This window comes from Mandrillus leucophaeus, unplaced genomic scaffold, assembly GCF_000951045.1.
Source record: "Mandrillus leucophaeus isolate KB7577 unplaced genomic scaffold, Mleu.le_1.0 Scaffold1560, whole genome shotgun sequence".
NCBI classification, from domain to species: Eukaryota; Metazoa; Chordata; class Mammalia; order Primates; family Cercopithecidae; genus Mandrillus; species Mandrillus leucophaeus.
In genome coordinates, this window is record NW_012101544.1 from 138866 (window position 1) to 162469 (window position 23604).

The 23604-nt window shown below is 36.5% G+C and overlaps 1 protein-coding gene across 1 annotated transcript in view; it reads left to right on the plus strand.

The window, feature by feature from the left end:
• Positions 1 to 23604, plus strand: part of LOC105536188 (centlein) — a gene marked incomplete at its 3' end in the record, with an annotated part of 236950 nt that overhangs the window by 44829 nt on the left and 168517 nt on the right. The window contains exons 4-5 of the mRNA XM_011975470.1: positions 4004 to 4137; positions 19857 to 20019. Of these exons, the coding sequence (XP_011830860.1) occupies positions 4118 to 4137; positions 19857 to 20019 (183 nt within the window). The remainder of the gene's footprint in view (positions 1 to 4003; positions 4138 to 19856; positions 20020 to 23604) is intronic.

Consider the following 23604-nt stretch of genomic DNA (forward strand, 5'->3'; position numbering starts at 1 on the left):
TCTTTAATACTAGTATAGTTTATTTTGGATTTTTGCATTTATATGCCTAAGTGATATCGCTCTGAAATGTTACTTTTTATGTCCTTCCCTTTCTGACTTGGATAACAGGTCATGCAATTTTCATAAAATGAGTTGAGAACATCCTTTTTAAATTCTTTGTAACGTTTCCCACAAGATGGGGGTTATTCATTTATTGAAATGTTTGTAGGCCTTTCCTTTAAACCTTTAGGACCAGATAAGGTGTTTTTGTGAGTCAGCTTTATATAATTGATTAAATGTGTTGATATTTGTAACATTTTGAATTATCCTTTTGAAATTTTCTATTTTTTCTTTTTTTGAATTTTTAAATTTAGAATGTGTAGTATAGTCACATGGCTTAAAACTGAACAATATTTAGTGGGAAACAATGAAAAGTTTTACCTTAATTTTGTATTAATATCAAGGGGATTTCCGTCAGAGAGGAATTCTATTTTTGTTTTTTACCTTGGGAGCATGACTTGTGGGGGCCCACCATAAGTCATGCTCCAGATTTGGGGTTCACTGACCTTCCAAAAATGGAAACCCAGGCTGGAATTCTGTGTGAGGGCTAGCTTTAGGACCACCTGCACTGAGGGGTGCATTTTCCTACTTCGTTTTCCTTCTTCCTTTGCTTAGTATTACAAATGAAGTTCTATTATTTATTCTTGATTCCATTCTGGTAATTTAGGTTTTTCATGAAAAATTGTTCTAGGTTTTTATACTTACTGGGAAACTTGCTCTCATATTTTATAATAATTAAAATGTATGTATTATGTCCACTGGAAGCTGACATTTGGATTATTGTTTTCAGCCTATCTTTCTTGTAGTCTGCTTTATCATGATGAATGGACCCACCATTTACCTCTTTGCTCCCAGGACATATCCCTATGAGAGATCTTTAATTCCTATCTTTATCTTGCAACTCCACAGATACTTATCAACAGGTCCTGTCATTTCTACCTTCAGAATATATTTTAAATTGGACTCTTCACCACCTCTGTTATTACTTGTCAAGACACCATCAGCTTTGGCTGGATTATTTCAATAATTTTTGATTTGGTTTCTCTGTGTCTACTCTTCACGTCAAATAGTAGTTTTTTCACTTTAACTGCCTGATTGTTCCATTTTTGCTTCATAATGTTTGTCTATTTTAGTATATTCTGTGTATTTATAGTTCTTTTAAATTGGTTCCCATATTTGCATTTCGCTAGGATAGTGTCGCTGCCTTGCCTTGCCTTGCCTTGCCCTGCCTTGCCGTTGCCTTGCCGTTGCCTTGCCCTTTCCTTTCCTTTCCTTTCCTCTCCTTTCCTCTCCTCTCCTCTCCTCTCCTCTCCTTTCTTTCCCTCCTTCCCTTCCTTCCTCCCTTCCTTCTTTCCTTTCTTTCCTTTGGTGCAGTCTCAGCTCACTGCAACCTCCACCTCCCAGATTCAAGTGATTCTCCTGCCTTAGCCTCCCGAGTAGCTGGGACTACAGGTGCATGCCACCATGCCCAACTAATTTTTGCACTTTTAGTAGAAACGGGATTTCACCATGTTGGCTAGGATAGTCTCGATCTCTTGCTCTCGTGATCCACCCGCCTCAACCTCCCGAAGTGCTGGGATTACAGGCACGAGCCACTGCGCCTGGCCGAATAGTGTTTATTTCTGATTGTTCACTTCGTTGACTCTCTTTTTGAGGGTTAGATTTTGAAGGGTTTGTCTTGATGGGAATTACCATCTTCTATTTCTACCCTGGTGTTCGTTTATCCCTTTTAAGCCATTTTGAGGTTCCTGGTACTTTTGGGTACCTCAGTCTGGAGCTAGATCTTCTTTCAAGCCTGAGGCACCTTGTCCCTCCCTGATATTTGGCAGAAATCAGATTGAATCTTGAGATGAGCAGCTTTACACAGATCTTATCTGTGATATGTTAAAAAATTTCTTCTATGTCTCCAGACTATAGTTACAATCTGTTTCTGGCTTCTTGTAGTTTTTAATTTTTTTTCTTTTGTTCATTTGTTTGTTTGTTTTTAAAATAGTACTTTAAGCTCTAGGGTACATGTGCACAACGTGCAGGTTTGTTACATATGTATACATGTGCCATGTTGGTGTGCTGTACCCGTTAACTCGTCATTTACATTAGGTATATCTCCTAATGCCATCCCTCCCCACTTCCCCACCTATGAGGGGCACTGGTGTGTGATGTTCCCCGCCCTGTGTCCAAGTGTTCTCATTGTTCAGTTCCCACCTATGAGTGAGAACATGCGGTGTTTGGTTTTCTGTCCTTGCGATAGTTTGCTAAGAATGATGGTTTCCAGCTTCATCCATGTCCCTACAAAGGACATGAACTCATCCTTTTTTATGGCTGCATAGTATTCCATGGTGTATATGTGCCACATTTTCTTAATGCAGTCCATCATTGGTGGACATTTGGGTTGATTCCAAGTCTTTGCTATTGTGAATAGTGCGGCAATAAACATACGTGTACATGTGTCTTTATAGCAGCATGATTTATAATTCTTTGCGTGTATGCCCAGTAATGGGATGGCTAGGTCAAATGGTATTTCCAGTTCTAGATCCTTGAGGAATTGCCACACTGTCTTCCACAGTGATTGAACTAGTTTACAGTCCCACCAACAGTGTAAAAGTGTTCCTATTTCTCCACATCCTCTCCAGCACCTGTTGTTTCCTGACTTTTTAGTGATCGCCATTCTAACTGGTGTGAGATGGTATCTCACTGTGGTTTTGATTTGCATTTCTCTGATGGCCAGTGAACATTCCATGGTCATGGATAGGAAGAATCAATATCATGAAAATGTTCATAACCCCAAGGTAATTTATAGATTCAGTGCCATCCCCATCAAGCTACCAGTGACTTTCTTCACAGAATTGGAAAAACTACTTTAAAGTTCATATGGAACCAAAAAAGAGCCCACACTGCCAAGACAATCCTAAGCCAAAAGAACAAAGCTGGAGGCATCACCCTACCTGGCTTTTGGCTTTTTAAGAGTATGAGAGCCGTTCTGTAGTCCCCAGTTTCATTATCTGAGTTTGAATTCTTTCCACTGCTAAGTGTAACAATGCATTTAGTCCTAACTGTCAGTAGTTGAACATCTGCCATCTCTGTATATGTTGGGCACAAAGATAGAGTAACTGTTTAAAAAGACTTGCTTTCCCACCCTTCCTCCTGCCCTTTCCTCCCCTCTGTCTTCCTCTCCTTCCTCCATCTAATTGTCTGCCTTTGCTGTCTATCATTGTCTTTTTTTTTGCAGATAAATAGGAATTTCTAGTGCTTTACCTAAAACTTGGTGTTTATGTTTGGAAATAATGAATGTATGGTATTTATGTTGGCATACTTTATTTAGATGTGTGTGTATATATATATATTTAGTTCTTTGCAAAAGTAATTACAATTAATTTTATATTATATCTTTTAAACATCTAATTTTAAAATCCTTTCACAATGAAAAAAGATGTAGAGAATGATCAGGAGGAAAAGATCAACTTTTAAGAACTTTAGGTACATTGCACTACAGTCAAGAGAACTGAACATGATCTGAGTCTCAAACTTTGGAAAACTATTTTGATATCTTTGAAGTACTGTCCTTTCTTCTGTATGTGCACTTCAAACAGAGAAAACAGGGAAATAAGTAAATGTCTATAATTTGTTGTGATTAATATAAAAATAAATGAGTTCTTTTTTGTTCATCTACTGTATTACTTTATTGTACAATAATTTAATAACTAAATGTTTTATACATATCTTCTAGTTTATTTACTTCACATTCTTAACTTTTATACCAAGAGGCCATGATATTTTTAAGTTTCTGAAAAAAAATCCGTGACTGGTATAAAAGTTATTGTTTGTGTTAAAATTATTTTAAGTAAGTGAAAAAATTAAAACAGTATTAGTTTTTCTCTGTCATTTTGTAGAATAGTTAAATATAACATGTTTTGTTACATTTAGTATTTATTATGTTTGATTATTGATATAAGCACTCTAATTTTAGGCCTTTGAAGACAATTTAATTGAAGCAAGGAAAGAAGTTGAAGTATCACAGAGTAAATATAATGCTCTATCATTACAGTTGAGTAATAAACAGACTGAACTTATCCAGAAGGATATGGATATTACCCTGGTCAGGCAAGTATATTCAATTTTTAATTTAACATTATAGAAATGTCATTAGTCATTCAGAATGATAGCATTTATACTTGTTACTAACACTGTAAAATAATAACTATGTTTTCTATGGTTATATATGTTTGTGCATTGAGAATCTGGAGTTATTTACACTAAATTGAAAAATTGCCTGGGAGAATGAGTGGGTATACAGGATTGGACGAGCATGGTCAAGGCGTACCCTAGTTTCAGTTTTTAACAAGGACATTGTAATGCTTTCATTCATTGTTTTCTTCTAACATTTCTAGTCATGTGTTACATGATACTCATATTGTTACAGTGAACAATAATAACTGAGAAACAAATTTTGAATTCTAATTTTATTATGTTCTATATAGTTTCAGTTTGTAAAGCAGTCTTTCTATATCAACATAATTGATTTTATAATACTTTTCATAAAGTTGGATTACTTGAAAAAGTAAGCACGATACGCTTGTGTTTCTAAGTGTTTTTTAAAGATGTTAAAACTATTAATTTACTTCATAATTACCTTTTTCAGAAAATAGTATGAGAGAGAATAAATTAAGACAGAACTTTTCCTTGGTTCATAGATCAATATCTGTCTGTCTGTCCACATGCATGAATGGACATGCATGCATATTTGTATGTATGTGTTTATTTATTTTGGTAGCACCAGAGCATGGGATCGAAGGTATGCTTCTAGAGGTATATAATAGACTTTGAATATATAATTTATTTTAATTTAAAACTAAGTGATATATAAATGATGGATACATCTCTGCCATTCTGGTACACATTGGGTGGAGTTCTTTGGTAAAACTTATCTGGGAATTTTCCTTCATGATAGTGGGCATTGGTAAGGGAGTCAAGTTAGTGCTGTTTATCAGGTAGTTTTTATGGTTCCATTGGGTAAAATACAGTTTTGTAAATTTGTGCCATTGTGAATTTAGTTTGAATGAGAAACTGTTTACCATTATTGAAGCCAGTAAAATTAAAATGAATTAGAACATTAACAGATTCCTTGTATCACATTTTAAAAACTTTTTCATCATAAGGGTGAGGAAAAGTATAAACTTCATAGGTGACAAACTGGTTGACATATCAGCTCATATTGTAATTATTTTTAAAACAATAGTGAAGTCAGAAAAGTAATTTTAAATAGGAATAGAACCTTAGATTTGGATGAAATTTAAAAATTTTTATTTATTCATATCCTCTTCCCAGTAAGATAGCATACATAGCATTAAGTCTTTCCTTGAAACTTAGTTTAAAAGTTTCTCATGCTTTTCAATACTGCTGTTTTCATTTTATATTGTTTAAAGTTTTGAACATTGTTTTACATGTACTTAGTTGAAATTTGCCTTTTTATAATTCCCACCCATTTATTATAGTTTTATTATCTGGAGAATCTCAGAAACAATCTACTCCCTATTCTATAACATAACTCAGTGGTCTTAGACAGTTCTCAGTGACAAAACTTTTTCACTAATTGATCAGCTACTCCTATTTCTTACATGAACTCTTCATGTACATGTTTCGCAGATGTTATCATATTTTAGATTACCTTTCTGACTGTTTTCCATATTATCAATCTTCTTCTTAAAATATAACATCTAGAACTGCATAAAATATTTCAACAAAGACCTTTCCATTTTAGAGTATGATGGTGCTAGGCTATTAGAACAGATATGGTGTTCATTCTAGGATACAGTGCAGTGTTAAGGACGTGGGATATAACAACTATGTTTTCTTCTACATTTTGCATGAGTTTGTATATTTAAATTTAGTGTATTGCAAGAGCTGTAAGTTATTACAAATAAAGCAAGAATATCCTCACATGCACTTTTTCTTATACAATAGTAAAAGAATAATAGCTAGTGGGCCATGTGTAATTGTAAGAGTTTGATTATAAGGACTCGTAGAGGCATATGGCCTATGTGAATTAATGTAGGAACAAAAAACCAAATACTTCATGTTCTCACTTATAAGTGGGAGCTAAACACTGAGCACCCATCGACATAAACATAGGAGCAGTAGACACTGTGGACTACTAGATGGTGAAGGGAGTGAAGGTGCATGGGTGGAAAATCTACCTGTTGGGTACTATATTTACCACCTGGGTAACAGGATCCATACCCAAACTTCAGCATCAAGCAATAGAGCCAAGTAATAGTACCATACATGTACCCCCTGTATCTAAAATAAAAGCTGAAATTTTGAAAAAAAGGATTCACAGAGGAGAAGAATAATAGCACAGAGTTGGTAGTTTCGAGCAGTGTACTTTTTCTTGAATCCTCATTATAAGTTAGTAGTTGAGATGTCTACCATGTGTCTCCTGAGTTATCTTGTATGAGGATTACTGTTGGATATACTGCATGTCTTATTTCTTTCATCATTATTTCATTGGGAGAGGGTGGTTATGATATACCAGTCCCAGTTTATTGAATCTATGTTGTAATCAAGACATATAAAGCCATAATTGTGGAAAAAGTGGGCTAGGCACTTTCTTATTTGGATACACTTTTCCACACTGATAAATGATAGAGCTACTGTTTCTGTATGGAGTCCCTTGTTTGAAGTTCATAGTCATTTATATTTTATTGAATATTTGATCCATGTCACCCATTGTGCTAAAGGATATTTTTGTGAACTCTACCTCAAATGATTTTTGCCTAGGTTACAGTATAAATAAGTATATACAGTCATTCCTTGGTATCTGTGGGGGACTGGTTTTAGGCCTCAATATGGATACCAAAATCTATAGATGCTCAAGCCCCTTACATAAAACGGCAATATTTGCACATAACTTATGTGCATCCTCCTGTATACTTCAAATCTTTAGATTACTTCTATTAATAATATCAAATACAATGTAAATCCTATGTAAATAGTTGTTATACTGTATTTTTTATTTGTATTATTTTGTTGTTATATTTTTTAAATTATTATTTTTGAGATATTGTTGGCTGAATTTGTGGAAGCAGAAACCACAGATATGGAAGTCCAACTCTATGCATATATAATGATGTACATGTCTGTAATCTATATAGAGCATATGGATATATTTACCTAGCTATGGCATAAAAAAGGATAACCGATTAAATTGCCTAACCAAAACTTTTGCCTGAATAGGTAATGGTTCTACAATTGAGGTGAGAATTTTTGTTAGAAATTGAGTCAAGACAGTGCAGTCATAATTTTGGTTCAGAAAATCTTCAGACAGAATCCTGAAATTGGATTAATACATCTGGATTGCTGGTTTTCTCAGATGCTTAGCAGAAGCAAGTGAGTTTTCTTTGGAGAATGATAAAATAATCTGGACTTAAATTATATCTAAAGTTTTACAAAGTAAGGTCTAGCACATAGTCAGAAATAGCAAATATGTAGTAAGGAAAGAAGAATAAAAAGATACAAGACCTAGAAATGAAAGCAGAAATCCTAGTTATTTGCTAAAACATGATTAATTCACGTAGATAACCCAAAATAATTTATATATAGTTTAATAAGTTTATCATGCTTGGTGCATACATGGTCAGTATATAAAACTTAATTGCATTTTTATACCAGCAAAACATATTAGGAAATAAACTTAAGAAGAATTTACAATATTACTGGAGGTATGAAAAGCAAATCTAATGAAAAATGTGTGTTACCTCTATTCAGAGAATTCTACAAACATTGAGAAAAATAAAAGATCTAATATGTTCAGGGAAATAACAAAGTTCATGGTTTGGAAGACTCACTATGATAAAGATACCAGTTCTCTCTGAATAGATAATAGATTCAGAAAATACTGACCATGGATTATCAACAACAGGAAACCATTACCACCCTTAGCCAGAAGGGACAAGAATTAGTATCCTGTGACAGAAGCTGCCCAATAAGAGCAATAACCTTAGACAGAGGAACACAGGCACTATCAAACTGTGGTTCAGCAGAGAGTGAGCTGGGTAAATAAATATCCGGACCTCTTTCTCCTTTACCCTGGAATCACCAGCTAGTGCCTTCAACTGATGAAATTCAGTCAGAGTCAGAAAACAAGGAGCAGTATAATCTAGTCTTTAGAGAGATTGGTCTCTTAGGCTAAACAGAGTAGAGATGATGAAGATTGGCCCATTCTCAGTTACTACTCTTCTTCAGAGCTTTTCTGGCCATTATTCCCTGTTAGTCTTTGCACATGAACTTTAGAGTAAACGTGCTTATTTTTTCTTGGTATATTATTAGTACATAAAATTTACAATAATCTAAGGAGAATTGACATCTTTATGGTGTTCAGTCTTCTTGTCCCAGAGTGTGGTGTGTCATTTCATTTGTTTCAGTCTACCTCTGTGTCTTTCCTCATACAGGTTTTGAACATTTCTCATTAAATTTATTCCTAGCTCTTTCTTGTTTCTTGTTACTATTTTAAATGTAATTTTTCCTTCCCATATAATTTTCAAATGATTTTTCTTTTATTGCATATAGTTTTACTGTGCAGTTGTTTTGGTGGATAAAAATTAGTTGTTTTATTTTTACTATGAATTGTGCTATAGTTATTTTGGTACAAATGATAAACGTGAATTATATAAAAATAAATACATGCAGTACAGAAAAGTATAAGGAAGGTAAAAGAAAAAAAATTACACTAAAAATGCATCCCTAGAGAAATAATAGCCATAAAATTTTGTGATCATTGTTCTAGATTTTTCTCAGTCCCTATTTATAAATTGAAGATTGAGTAGACAGACATTTTTAAATAAAAGGGACTATATTGCACATGCTCTTTTGGTAACTAATAATTTTAGTTTTTTTTTCATATAATGAAACAATAAGGCTCTCTGTGAACTTGAGGAGATTATTACATCTTAGATAATTAGTTTTTCTCTATAAGGAACACTATCTTTCTAAAACTAAGAACAAACTGATATGAAAAACCTTGGAGATTCATGATTTTTTTTAAAACTACATTTCACCTCTAGTTGATTTTGGCACTCTGCTCTATATACTCTGGAAATGAGCACATAAATTCAACCATTTTGACTCCATCCAATTTGTATCTTAAGAATTATAGCATTTATCTCCTCTTGTATAACCACAGTGAACACAGATGTTTAGGCATAATTCTATATAGTACTTCAGTGTTCATCACTAAACTTTTTACTCTTGATTTGTTCATTCAATACTGTTTGTTTTGATTCATCTTATGGGCCCGTTTTTACCAGGGCTTTCCCTATTGCTACCATATGCTTTCTGCCCCTGTTGGCATCCAATTTAGTCATGTGACTTATTTTGGCCAGTGAAATGAGAGTCTTTGCAAATGCTTTAAAGGAGCCATTGTTTGATTTGCCTTTGCTTTTCACCTTTTTCCAGGAGAATAGCCTATTTCCACTACAGTCTGATGCTCCAGTTTGGGTCTTAGAATAGAGAAAAGCAAATGTAATGTGAACAAGCCATAGATCTTTGTTTTTGGAAGGTATCAGATTTTTTTTTTTTTTTTTTTTTTTTTTATATTGCAGAATATGTAGAGAAGCTGTTCAAAACCCTCTGTTAGTGTTTCCTATCAAACCTGGTCTTTAAAGGGATATTCCTAATTTAATCACATGCCCTACTTACAGCATCACTGATATGGTTTGAATATCTGTCCCATCCAAAGTTAATGTTCGAATTTAATCCTCAGTGTGGCAGAATTCGGACATTGGTACTTTAAGAGGCCATTGAATGAATTAATCCATTCTCATGAATGAATTAATCCACTTAGGTATTAATGGGTTATTGTGGGAATGCGACTGTTGGCCTTATAAGAGGAAGAAAGACCTGAGTTAGTATGCTCAGCCTCTTCGCCATATGATGTCTGGCACTGCCTCAGGACTCTGCATAGAGTCCCCAAGAGGAAGAAGGCCCTCAGCAGATGGAACCCTTCAACCTTGGACTTCTGTAAGAATAACTGTAAGAAATAAATTCATTTTTCTTTGTAAATTATCCAGTTTTAGGGATTCTGTTGTAACTAACAAAAATGGACTAAAACAATCACTGGTAAATGAAAGATTGTTAGGTTTATATTTCAGCAGTATAATAATATTCTACACAACTTAATATCCTTCATGAGATGGGAAGAAGTATTGTTGGTTCTCAGCATCTTCTCTTTCAGCTAACCTAGATTTTCCTTAATACTCTTTGATCTGTATCTAGAGGAACTTCTCAAGTTTGAACGTAACAATTTTATGTTTCATAACTTTGATTTTGCTTGTAACTACTCTCATTATGGATTTAAAGCTGTGATGGCATTTTGTTTTCTTTGTATCAATTCTTTTTTATCTTTTTCATTTCATTCATTCAACAACTGTTTTCACAGAGCCTGAGTCAGGGATTACATACTGATTACTTGGGAGATTCACTTCCAGTACAGAGTGGGCAAAAGAACAAGAATCTGAGGCAGGGAAGGATAAAAAGTAATTTGAGGTAATGCATTGTTGTTCTGGCCATTGCTTCATGATAAACCATGAAGACATCAGGTCACTGACTTAGCCACTCAAGAACTGAGAAACCATGCCGTAGAGCAAGCCATCAGATGGAAGAAGATAATTTATCTCTCTGGTTTCCTTTAGTGTTTTGTCTTCTGGTTTGTTGCTCATACTACCCCTGTATAGTAGCATTGTTTATCCCAGTCTGGAAATGGTAAACGGAGAAAAAGACTGTAGGCATGCAGCTTGTTATCCTCCCGTGATGGAGTCATATGAACTGTATATATTTGGTAGGCTGATGTATCTATTAGTAGGCTGAGGCAGAAAAATGGACTCAAAATTCTAGTAGCTAGCTGAGGTTGAATCTCAAAAGATGTATGTGTCCCATACAACAACGAATACTTAACAAGAGACAGGAACTGTCCTAGGTGCTCTGTTTATAGCAGTGAACAAGAAAGTTCCTGCCCTCACAGAGATGTCCTTATACTTTGGCTTTCTATTGGTATTTCACAGGGGCATGATGGCTTACTTTTTGTACTTCTTCACTTTTCTTCTGAGTTCTTATGTTACTCCTGCTGAGAAGTATAATCTTCCTCTGAGTATGCACAATTACATTTCATTTTTCTTAATTTTATTCCCCCTATCCCTTTAGATGTCCTGTTTTTCTTTTTTTAAAAAATTTAATTTTGTTTCAAGTTCCAGGATACTTGTGCAGCTTTGTTACATAGTAAATATGTGCCATGGTGGTTTGCAGCACCTATCAATCTTATCACCTAGGTATTAAGCCCCACATATGTTAGCTGTTTATCCTGATGCTTTCCCTCCCCACACACACCACCCTCCCCACTGACAGGCCCCAGTGTGTATTTTTCCTCTGTCTATATCCATGTGTTCTCATTGTTCAGCTCCCACTACATGCAGTGTTTAGATTTGTGTTCCTGCGTTAGTTTGCTTGCGATAATGGCTTCCAGCTCCATCTATGTCCCTGCAAAGGACATGATCTCGTTTCTTTTTATGGCTGCATCATATTCCATGTTGTATATGTACCACATTTTCTCTATCCAGTCTGTCTTTGATGGCATTTGGGTTGATTCAATGTCTTTGCTATTGTGAATAGTGCTGCAATGAACATAACACGTGTATGTATCTTTGTAATAGAATGATTTATATTCTTTTGGGTATATACCCAGTAATGGGATTGCTGGGTCAAATGGTGTTTCTGGTTCTAGGTCTTTGAGGAATCGCCGCACTGTCTTCCACAATGGTTGCACTAGTATACATTCCCACCGACAGTGTAAAAGCGTTCCTGTTTCTCCGCAGCCTCGCTAGAATCTGTTGTTCCTTGACTTTTTTTTTCGGAGATGGAGTCTCGCTCTGTCACCAGGCTGGAGTGCAGTGGAGCGATCTCGGCTCACTGCAACTTATGCCTCCCCAGTTCAAGCAATTCATATGTCTCAGTCTCCTGAGTAGCTGGGACTACAGGTGTGTGCCACCATGCCCAGCTAGTTTTTGTATTTTTAGTAGAGATGGGGTTTCACCATGTTGGCCAGGATGGTCTCGATCTCTTGACTTTGTGATCCACCTACCTCGGCCTCCTGAAGTACTGGGGTTACAGGAGTGAGACACCGTGCCTGACTGACTTCTTAATAATATCCATTCTGACTGGTGTGTGATGGTATCTTATTGTGGTTTTGATTTGCATTTCTCTAATGATCAGTGATGTTGAGCTTTTTTTCATGTTTGTTGGCATCATAAATGTCTTCTTTTGAGAAGTGTCTATTCATGTCCTTTGCCCACTTTTTAATGGGGTTGTTTGTTTTTTTCTGGTAAATTTGTTTAAGTTCCTTGTAGATTCTGGATATTAGCCCTTTGTCGGATGGATGGATTGCAAAAATTTTCTCCCATTATGTAGGTTGCCTGTTCACTTGATGCTAGTTTCTTTTGCTGTGCAGAAGCTCTTTAGTTTAGTTAGATAGCATTTGTCCATTTTTGCTTTTGTTACAATTGCTTTTGATGTTTTTGTCATGAAATCTTTGCCAGTGCCTATATCCTGAATGGTTGGATGAGATTTCCTTCTAGGATTTTTATACTTTTGGGTTTTACATTTAATGAGTCTTTAACCTATCTTGAATTAATTTTTGTATAAAGTGTAAGGATGGGGTCCAGTTTCAGTTTTCTGCTTATGGCTAGCCAGCTTTCCCAGCAGCATTTATTAAATAGGAGATCCTTTTCCTATTGCTTGTTTTTGTCAGGTTTGTCAAAGATCAGATGGTTGTAGATTTGCGGTCTTATTTCTGAGATCTCTATTCTGTTCTATTGGTCCATGTGTCTATTTTTGTACCAGTACCATGTTGTTTTGCTTACTGTTGCCCTGTAGTGTCATTTGAAGTTGGGTAGTGTGATGCCGCTGGCTTTGTTCTTTTTGCTTAGGATTGTCTTGGCTATACGGGCTCTTTTTTGGTTCCATATGAATTTTAATGTAGTTTTTTCTAAACCTGTGAAGAATGTTAATGGTAGTTTAATGGGAATAGCATTGAATCTATAAATTACTTTGGGCAGTATGGCCATTTTCATGATATTGATTCTTTCTATCCATGATGGAATGTTTTTTCATTTGTTTTTGCCCTCTCTTATTTCCTTGAGCAGTGGTTTGTAGTTCTCCTTGAAGAGGTTCTTCACTCCTTCACTTCCCTTGTTAGCTGTATTCTTAGGCATTTTATTCTTTTTGTAGCATTTGTGAATGGGAGTTCATTCATGATTGGGCTTTCTGCTTGTCTATTGTTGGTGTTTGGGAATGGTTGTGATTTTTGCAATTCATTTTGTATCCTGAGACTTTGCTGAAGTTGCATATCAATTTAGAAAACTTTTGGGCTGTCACAATGGAGTTTTCTAGATATAGAATCATGTCATCTGCAAACAGAGACAGTTTGACTTCCTCTCTTCCCATTTGAATACCTTTTGTTTCTTTGTCTTGCCTGACTGCCGTGGCCAGAACTTCCAATACTATGTTCAATAGAAGTGGTGAGAGAGGGCATCCTTGTCTTGTGCCAGTTTTCAAGGGAAATGCTTCCAGCTTTTGCCCATTCAGTATGATATTGGCTGTGGGTTTGTCATAAATGGCTCTTATTATTTTGAGGTATATTCAGTCAATACCTAGTTTATTGAGAGTTTTTAACATGAAGGAATGTTGAATTTTATTGAAGGCCTTTTCTGTGTCTGTTGAGATAATCATGTGTTTTTTTGTCTTTAGTTCTGTTTATGTGATGAATTAGATTTATTGATTTGTGTATGTTGAACCAGCCTTGCATTCTGGGGATGAAGCTGACTTGATCGTAGTGGATAAGCTTTATGAATGTGCTGCTGTATTCAGTTGGCCAGTATTTTATTGAGGATTTTGTTTGCTTGTTTGTTTGTTTGAGACAGAGTTTTGCTCTTGTTGCCCAGGATGGAGTGCAATGGCATGACCTTGGTTCACTGCAACCTCCACCTCCCAGTTATTAAATTTCCCTCTTAACACTGCTGTAGCTGCATCCCAGAGACTCTGTGTGTTGTCTCTTTGTTCTCATTGGTTTCAAAGAACTTCTTGATTTCTGCCTTAATTTCATTATTTACCCAGGAGTCATTCAGGAGCAGGTTGTTCAATTTCCATGTAGTTTTGTGTTTTGAGTGGGTGTCTTTATCTTGAGTTATAATTTGATTGTGCTGTTTTCTGAGAGCCTGTTATGATTTCAGTTCTTTTGTATTTGCTGAGGAGTGTTTTACTTACAAGTACGTGATCGATTTTACAGTAAGTGCTGTGTGTCGCCAAGAAGAATATATATTCCGTTGTTTTTGGGTGGAGAGTTCTGTAGATATTTATCAGGTCCACTTGATCCAGAGCTGAGTTCACGTCCCGAGTATCCTTATTAATTTCGTCTTGATGATCTGTCTAATAATGACAGTGGGGTGATAAGTCTCCCACTATTATTGTGTGGGAGTCTAAGTGTCTTTGTAGGTCTCTAAGAGCTTGTTTTATAAATCTGGGTGCTCCTGTATTAGGTGCATATATATTTAGGATAGTTAGCTCTTCTCATTGAATTGAACCCTTTACCATTACGTAATGCCCCCTTTGTCTTTTCTGATCTCTGTTGGTTTAAACTCTATTTTGTCAGAAACTAGGATTGCAGATCTTGCTTTTTTCTGCTTTCCATTTGCTTGGTATATTTTCCTCCATTCCTTTATTTTGAGCCTATGTGTGTCTTTGCATGTGAGATGGGTCTCTTAAATCCAGCACACTGATGTGTCTTGACTCTATCCAGCTTGCCATTCTGTGTCTTTTAATTGGGGGAATTTAGCCCATTTACATTTAAGGTTAATATTGTTATCTGTGAATTTGATCCTGTTATGATGGTAGCTGGTTATTTATCAGACTTAGTGATGTAGTTGCTTTTTAGTGTCATTGGCCTTTGTACTTCAGTGTGTTTTTGCAGTGGCTAGTAGTGGTTTTTCCTTTTGATATTTAGTGCTTCCTTCAGGAGCTCTTGCGAGGTAGGCCTGGTGGTGACTAATTCCCTCAGCAGTTGCTTGTCTGAAAAGGATTTTATTTTTCCTTAGCTTATGAAGCTTAGTTTGGCTGGATATGAAATTCTGGGTTGGAAATCCTTTTCTTTAAGAATGTTGAATATTGGCCCCCAATCTCTTCTCGCTTGTAGGGTTTCTGCTGAGAAGTTTGCTGTTAGTCTAATGGGTTTCCCTTTGTAGGTGACCTCACCTTTCTCTCTGGCTGCTGTTAACATTTTTTTCCCTTCATTTTGACCTTGGTGAATTTGATGATTATGTGTCTTAGGGCTGATCATCTCATGGAGTATCTTACTGGGGTTCTTTGGATTTCATGAATTTGAATGTTTGCCTGTCAGGTTAGGGAAGTTCTCCTAAATGATATCGTGAAGTATGTTTTCCACCTTGGTTCTATTCTCCCCATCTCTTTCAGGTAGCCCAGTCAGTTATAGGTTCGGTATTTCTACATAATCCCAAAGTTCATGGAGGTTTTGTTTGTTTCTTTTCATTCTTTTTTCTCTCATCTTGTCTGCGTGTCTTATTTCAGCAAGATAGTCTTTAAGTTCTGAAATTCTTTCCTCTGCTTGGTCAGCTTGGCTGTTGATACTTGTTGCATTGTGATGTTCTCAGGTTGTGTTTTTCAACTCCGTTAGGTTATTTATGTTCTTTTCAAACCGATTTTTCTGGTTAACAGCTCCTGTAATGTTTTATCATGGTTCTTAGCTTCTTTGTATTGGGTTAGAACATGCTCCTTTAGCTCTCTAAGTTCATTAGTACCCACCTTCTGAGGCCTACTTGTGTCAGTTCATCCATCTCTGCCTTTGCCCAGTTCTGTGCTCTTCCTGGAGAGGTATTATGATCATATGGAGAAGAGGCATTTTGACTTTTTGAGTTTTCATTGTTTTTCATTGATTCTTTCTCATCTTTGTGAGTTTATCTAACTTTGATCTTTCAGTTTGCAAGGACCTTTTTGTTGGATGCTGTTATTGTTGCTTTCTGTTTGTTTGTTTTTCTTTTAACAGTCAGGCCCCTCTTCCATAGGGCTTCTGTGGTTTGCTGGGGGTCATTCCAGAACCTATTCACTTGGGTCCCTTCTGCACCTGGAGGTATCACCAGTGGAAGATGCAGAATAGCAAAGATGGCTGCCTGTTCCTTCCTCTGGCTGGGATCTTTGTCCCAGAGGGGCACCAACCTGATGCCAACAGGAATGCTCCTGTATAAGGTGTCTGGCAACCCCTATTGGGGATCTCACCCAGTCTGGAGGCAGGGGATCTGGGACGTGCTTAATGAAGCATTCTGGCTGCCCCTTGGCAGAGCAGGTGTGCTATGCTGCGGGGAATCCCACTCATCTGGACTGCCTGGATTCCTCAGAGCTAGCAGGGGGAAAGTCTAAGTCTGCTAATCTGTGAAGACTGTGGCCACCTCTCCCACTAGAGGCTCAGTCCCAGGAACATCAGAGTTCTGTCCCTAAACCCCTGGCTGCAGTTGCCAAAATTCCTGCAGGAAGGCCTCACCCAGTGAGGAGCGATGGGTTGGGGTTCCGCCTGAAGAGGCAGTCTGGCCATGATCTGCCATAGCCATAGCCACTGTGTGTGCTGTGGAGAATTCCGTCTGGGTCCAAACCATCTAGTCTTCCTGGCACTGGCAGGGGAAGATTGGCAGACTGGAGCTGCAGTGATGGCTGTCACCCCTTGCCCCTGCTTCCCAGGAACTCAGGCATCTTAGGCAGCAGGCAGCCGCAGTGATGATGGCTACGCCTTCCACTAGGAAGTTGGTAGCTGTAGGTAGTCGCCAACCCATTGGCTGCTGAGAGGCCACCAAGAGGCTGCCGAGAATCTGGACAGCTCTGCACTTGGGACCCAAGGCCCTGGTGGCATGGGCTCACGAGGGGGATCTTCTGATCTATGGGTAGCACAGATCCATGGAAAACATGTGGTTTCCCAGGCAGAGTAGCTCCATCACTCACCATTTCCCTTGGCTGGTGGTAGGAGCTCCCCTTACCCTGTGTGGCTCTCAGGTGGGCCGTTGCACCACCCTGCTTTTCCTTGCTCTCTGTGGGTTGTGCCAGCTGCCTAGTCAGTCCCAATGAGAGAACTTGGATACCTCAGTTGCCAGTGCAGGATTCACTCATTGTTTTCGTTCTTTTTGGTGGGGGAGCCTCCGACCACAGCTGTTTCTAGTCGACCATCTTGGCCCACCCTGTTTTTCTTTACTTAATTTCAAATGAGGAAAGGTGTAGACAAATTCATTGCTTTCCGCTGGTTCAGATGTGTGAGTTTCGTGAGCTTTGCTTGCTTTTTATATTTGCAACATTGGTGTACATGCCATCACTTCTACTTTTCTGAGGGTGGTGTGGGGAGATAGAGAGAAATAAACATATCTGCATAGTATAAGATTATGCTTCATTTCCACTTATTGAGAGCATGCCCAGAAAATAGTATGAGATAGTAGAGAAAAATGTACTTTTTCCCAGATTGATTTTTAATTTGCAAAGCATCATAAGAGTATGAGCATCTCCCTACCCTTCAGTGTATGTGTGTGTGTGTGTTTGTTTTTTGTTTTTTGTTTTTTGTTTTTGACGGAGTCTGGCTCTGTCGCCCAGGTTGGAGAGCAGTGGTGTGATCTCGGCTCAGGTTCAAGTGATTCCTCTGCCTCAGCCTCAAGTGATTCCTCTGCCTCAGCCTCCTGAGTAGCTGGGACTACAGGTACATGCTACCACGCCCAGCTGATTTTTGTAATTTTAGTAGAGATGGGGTTTCACTGTTGGTCAGACTGGTCTTGAACTCCTGACCTCAGGCGATCCACCTGCCTTGGCCTCTGAAGTACTGGGATTACAGATGTGAGCCACTGCGCCCTGCCTAGTGTGTTTCTTATGACTAAAGATACATATATTTTGTTGCACATTATCCTTAAATGAAGACCAGCTACTGATTCGGGCCTTCTCATTAAGAAATACCAGATGTCTACTAACATTGGAATATACATAAATTTGCTATGTTTTAACACTATATTGAAAGATAATTTGTTTTATGTTCATCATGTCTCCTTTCTAAATGCGACATTTTTTTAGGCCTCCTGGCTAACATGTCTTAACTATGATGGAATTTTCTCCTGCCCTGTTGCGTATTTCCGTTGATAAATTTTGCTAATGTTATTAGTGAAAAATGGCAATAATCATCATGCATGATTACTATGGGTCTTTTTTCCCCTCCTCTTGTATTACATTTCCTGAAGGCATTGTGCCATTATTGGTTCTTTTCTCTCCCTTTCCCCATTTTTGACTGCTATTTTCTGCATGTTTCAGTTTTTTGAATTGTTATAGGAAAATGGTGTATATCCATGTATCTGTATGAATGCAGGGGGGGTAGTTGTGGTTTGAGAACATTAATATTCTAAATCTCTAAGAAGCAGAACTCCTTGCTCCCATACTAATTTTCATCCATGTTCAACAACTGTCTCTGTTATCTCTTATTCCTTTCTTTTAAGACTTATGTGAATGAATGACTAGTTTAAAGTTATAGGTAAAAAAAGTTCCATTAAGAAATACAATCTTCAAAATATTATGTAAGTACAATCAATCTTTCATATCCATGGATTCCATATCCATGGATTCAACCAGTCAAAGATTGAAAATATCAGGGGAAAAAAATTAGTGGTTGCATCTGTACCGAATGTATATAAAGTCTACAGACTTTTTCTTGTCATTATTCCCTAAACAATACAGTATAACATTGTTTGCATAGCATGTACTTTGTATTAGGTATTATAAGTAATCTAGAGATGACTTAAAGTATTTGGGAGGATGTGCATAGATAATATGCAAAACTATATCATTTTATATAAGGGACTTGAGCATCTGTAAACTTTCATATTCAAAGTGGGTCTTGAAACCATTCTCCCATAGATACCAAGAGACTACTGTTTATAGTATATTTTGATGTAATAGTGCTTTATAAATATTTCTCTGTTCAAATTAAATATACAAAAGAATTCCCAGTTTGTATAATCTGTATTACACAGGATTCACTACCACAGCAATCTGGAAACCTCTGTCTCAAAGGCGTGGTTCTCCTAGACTCTTAGTGCCGTCATTACCACCACCAGTTCATTTGTCCTCCTGCTTATCACTTTTATCGTGGGTAGGTTGGAAGGACTAGATTTTTCTTGTGACTTTCTGACTTTTTTTTAACCTCATCAGTTCCTTCAAGCTGAGTTAGAGGAGTCACAAGAATCCCAGCCCAGGACTCTGAGGTTACAAATTAGAATTGGCAGTTGTGCTTTAAGGAACTTTGGTTTGAAAACTTAAATTTGCCCTTTGGGATTCTTTTTAATAAATTTAAAGTTCTGTATAATGATATAAAATGAAAGGTTGACGTACCCTTTGTTCAAAACTGTCTAATAACTATAGTTGACCTTACCACTTGTTAATTCTTGAAACTTAAGTGTTTACTTAATTTAAATAAAAGGTGGTACTATGTATATCCACGGTTTTTATTACTATCAAGCTACAAAAGAAAATTAATATGTATTTGGCTTTGAAAGTCATAGTCGTTGTATCAATACTTTATCTGTGTATGTGATAAATATTAAGTACTTCATTATTTCTTTTATTAATAAGTTTGCTTGCAGTACGAATAATAGATGAAAAGTAGGATGCCAGTCTGTAACCTTAGATGAACACAATTATTTAACTGAGATGATCTTTATCCATACTTTTCTCTATTTATTGCTTGCTTTGCACAGGAAGGAACTGCAGGAGCTGCAGAATCTTTACAAACAGAACAGTACACATACAGCCCAGCAAGCAGAGCTGATCCAGCAGCTTCAGGTTCTCAATATGGACACACAAAAAGTACTGAGAAATCAGGAAGATGTTCACACAGCTGAAAGTATATCATACCAAAAAGTATGCTTTTATTCTGTAATAAAAATGTAAATGTTTATGTATGAACTTATGGACATACAGAGAATTTATATTTTTTCACATTTCAGCATTTCATTATTATTTCCTTTTACATATGTTTCCTCAAAATTTGGAAGTGAAGGATGGTTCAATTTGGTAACATTTAAAATTTTGTGAATTTTCTTTATGGTAATTAGAGCTGAATCACTTAAAATATAGATAGAGATTTGCTCTGTAGGTGTTATTTTTATAAATTGGCATTCAGATAGCTGCAGTGAAACATACTAGGAGTATAGTCTTAAAACTGGAAAGGATTTGGGGAATGGAATTCCTTGGCCTGCTCTTATAAGAAATTATTTTGTCAAGTATGATTCTAGTTTATGACTTAAGGCAGACTTTCATTGTAAAATTTGTACATTATTTTTGGACAAATCTTCACAAATACAAAGGGGATTGCTGAGGAGGTCTTTAGGATCAATATTTTCCAGGATTTTTCTCTGTTTATTTTGTGTGTTTCTGTTCAGTAGTCTTTTACTTTACAGTTGTTGTAGGAGCCTTTTGAGAAGGTTTAGCCAAGTATTTAGGTGTGGTAACTGACTTAGCAGCAATAATTTTATCTAATAATTATAAAAAAAAATACCTTTATTGGCCAGGCGTGATAGCTCACACCTGTAATCCCAGCACTTTGGGAGGCCGAGGCAGGCGAATCACAAGGTCAAGAGATCGAGAACATCCTGGCCAATATGATGAAACCCTGTTTCTACTAAAATTACAAAAAGTTAACTGGGCATGTTGGTGCATGCCTGTAGTTCCAGCTACTTGGGAGGCTGAGGCAGGAGAATCACTTGAACCTGGGAGGCGGAGGTTGCAGTGAGCCAAGGTCATGCCACTGCATTCCAGCCTGGCCACAGAGCGAGACAATGTCTGAAAAAAAAAAAACCTTTACTGAGCTCTTCATATGTTTTGTGTAGTGTGCTAAATTATTTATATAAATAACTTAGTTTATATAGTGTTATTCTCATTTAATAATAGTAGTTGAGGCAAGTGAGGCTTAGAGAGGTTAAATAATACAGTTCATATTATCCCTCTAAAATTATTGGATTTTTACTTTTGATCTTACTTTTCTAAAAAAATCACTGTGAAAATCCAGTATCTGTAATTAACATGAAATAAATTACTTTAAAACTTAAACACATGTTTTTTAAATGATGCTTTGTAACAGTGGTTTTCAGTGTGTATTTTGTGTTCCCTTTGTGTTTTCCCAAGGACCTAGATGATAGCAAGCAGGCAGATACAGTCTATTCTCTCCACTTCAGCTAGAGCAGTGCTGCCTTTTTGTTTTATGAGGTGGCATTGCCCACTGTGTTTTTTGTTTCTAAACCAGGTTCCATTGCTAAAATGATTTGAAACACTATACTTTATTAATACTTGTTAATTGTTATTAATACTAATTAATTGTTTTCTCTTTTTCCCCCATTGATGACTTTCTGTTGCTTGAAACATTTTTTTTCTGTTCTTTGAAACATTTTTTTTTCCCCTCTTGGCTTCCAGTGTACTATAATTGGGTGGTTTTCTTCCTTCAGTTTCTAGCTGTCCCTTTTTAATTTCTTTCTGGTCTTACCCAGTCTCCATGTCCTGTAAGTGTTAAAATGTCCCAGGCCTCACTCTTAGGATCTCTCCCTTTTTTTTCTGTTTATACTCACCCTAAGTGATTTTATCTAATCACCTTGACTTTCAAAATTATACTACAGGTTGAATATCCCTTATCTGAAATGCTAGGAACCTGAAACCCGAAGTGTTTCACATTTTGAGCTTTTGGGATTTTGGAATATTTGCATTTCATTTACTGGCTGAGCATCCCAAAGCTGAAAATTTGAAATCTGGAATGCTCCAGTGAGCATTTCCTTTGAGCATCATACTGGTGCTCAAAAATGTTTAGGATTTTGGAGCATTTCAGATTTTGGGATTTGGATGCTCTACCTGTGTCTATAGGCTGATGATTCCCAAATTTGTAAATTTGTTTATATACCTTGGATCTCTTCGGTGTACTTTAGGAAAGAGTATATCTAATTGCCTACTTAATATCTCTTCACTTGGATACCTAATGGGCATCTCACACTGAAAGTGTTCCAAACAAAACTGTTGCCTTTTATGTTTTCAATACAGGTGCAGAATTTGACTACTTCCCATCACCTTGCTGTCACCATTCTGTCTAGGCCACTATCATGTATTACCTGAATTATTGCAATAACTTGCAGGTTTCTTTGTTCTGATTTTAAGCCTTTTGACATAGGTGCCAGGATATTGTTGCCAAAACTTTGTGACTCAAATCAGATCACTGCTCTCTTCAAGTCTCTCCAATGGTTTCCCAGACCATTAAAAATAAAAAACCTAAGTTCTTACTACAACCTGTGGGACCCTACATGTTCTGACTACATTATCTCTCTGATCTCATCTTTGCCTTCTCTTCTTATTCACTCCAGCAACACAGACCATGTTGTTGTTCCTTGAACATAACAGATATTTAACCTTCAACTTTCTTCCAGTGGCTGAAAGCTTTCCCACCCAGTTTTCTGCATAGATACCATTTTACTTCTTTTATTCTACAACTTTTACAGTTTAAAATTAGTTGATAGCAGACATTAAATGGCAGAAGTGATAAAAGAATGATGTATGTTGTAATAGTAGTAGAGGGAAATATGGGAGCATAACTGTGGGCCTGTTCCAAGACTAAGGATAAAGAAAACTCTCCTTGTTGGTATCATACCAGTAATACTTTGCTGAGAAGATAAGATATCAAAGAGACAAATTAATTTCTAATAACTTTTCCAAATGAACTAGTTCAAACCATAAATTCCCTAGTGTATGTCTTTACTAAATTTGCACAAGTAGAGCTTATATGCCCCTATTTGGCGAACTTGCCGTCCACTAAATTGTAATCTGGGGTACATTTTGAAACCTTAAACACTTTTCTTCTAGGATTCTGTTTATCTCTTCCAAGAATCATTATAGAAAATGAGAGATGTAAATGTTGGGGGTATGTAGTGTTTGTGAATAGTATTGAGGCAGAAAAAAAAATAAAAGAGAACAAACTAAGATGTGCTAACCTAAAATCACTGGCTTACTTTTCCTTGTGTTTAGTCTATTTTTTGTCATTTCTTTCTCTAGATTGAATTTCATTTTTCTTTTGTTTTTGTTTCTCAAACATTACCTTGGGGAGCGTGGGAGTGGGGGGGGTTCACTGATACTTAATTTGATACTTACTTTGAAATTGTACCTCCCAGTGTAGTATTTTAATTTTGAAGTTATTTTAGATGCTTGTAGTTGTTCATACAGTTTTCATTAGTATCCTCAACTAGACTCAATTTGAAAGTATTTTCCTTATTTATTTATTCTTTATAAATTTTGTCTACAGTTAGTAGACATTACAATTGTTTTGGTAGCTATATGTAGTTATTTTAAAAAGCAAAGTATTTTATAATTCCATCTCCCAGAGGCAAATACTGTGAACATTTTGAATATTTCGGTTTTAAAAATGCATCTTAACGTATCTGTAGGCACACTAATATTTTTCACTTTAACATTATA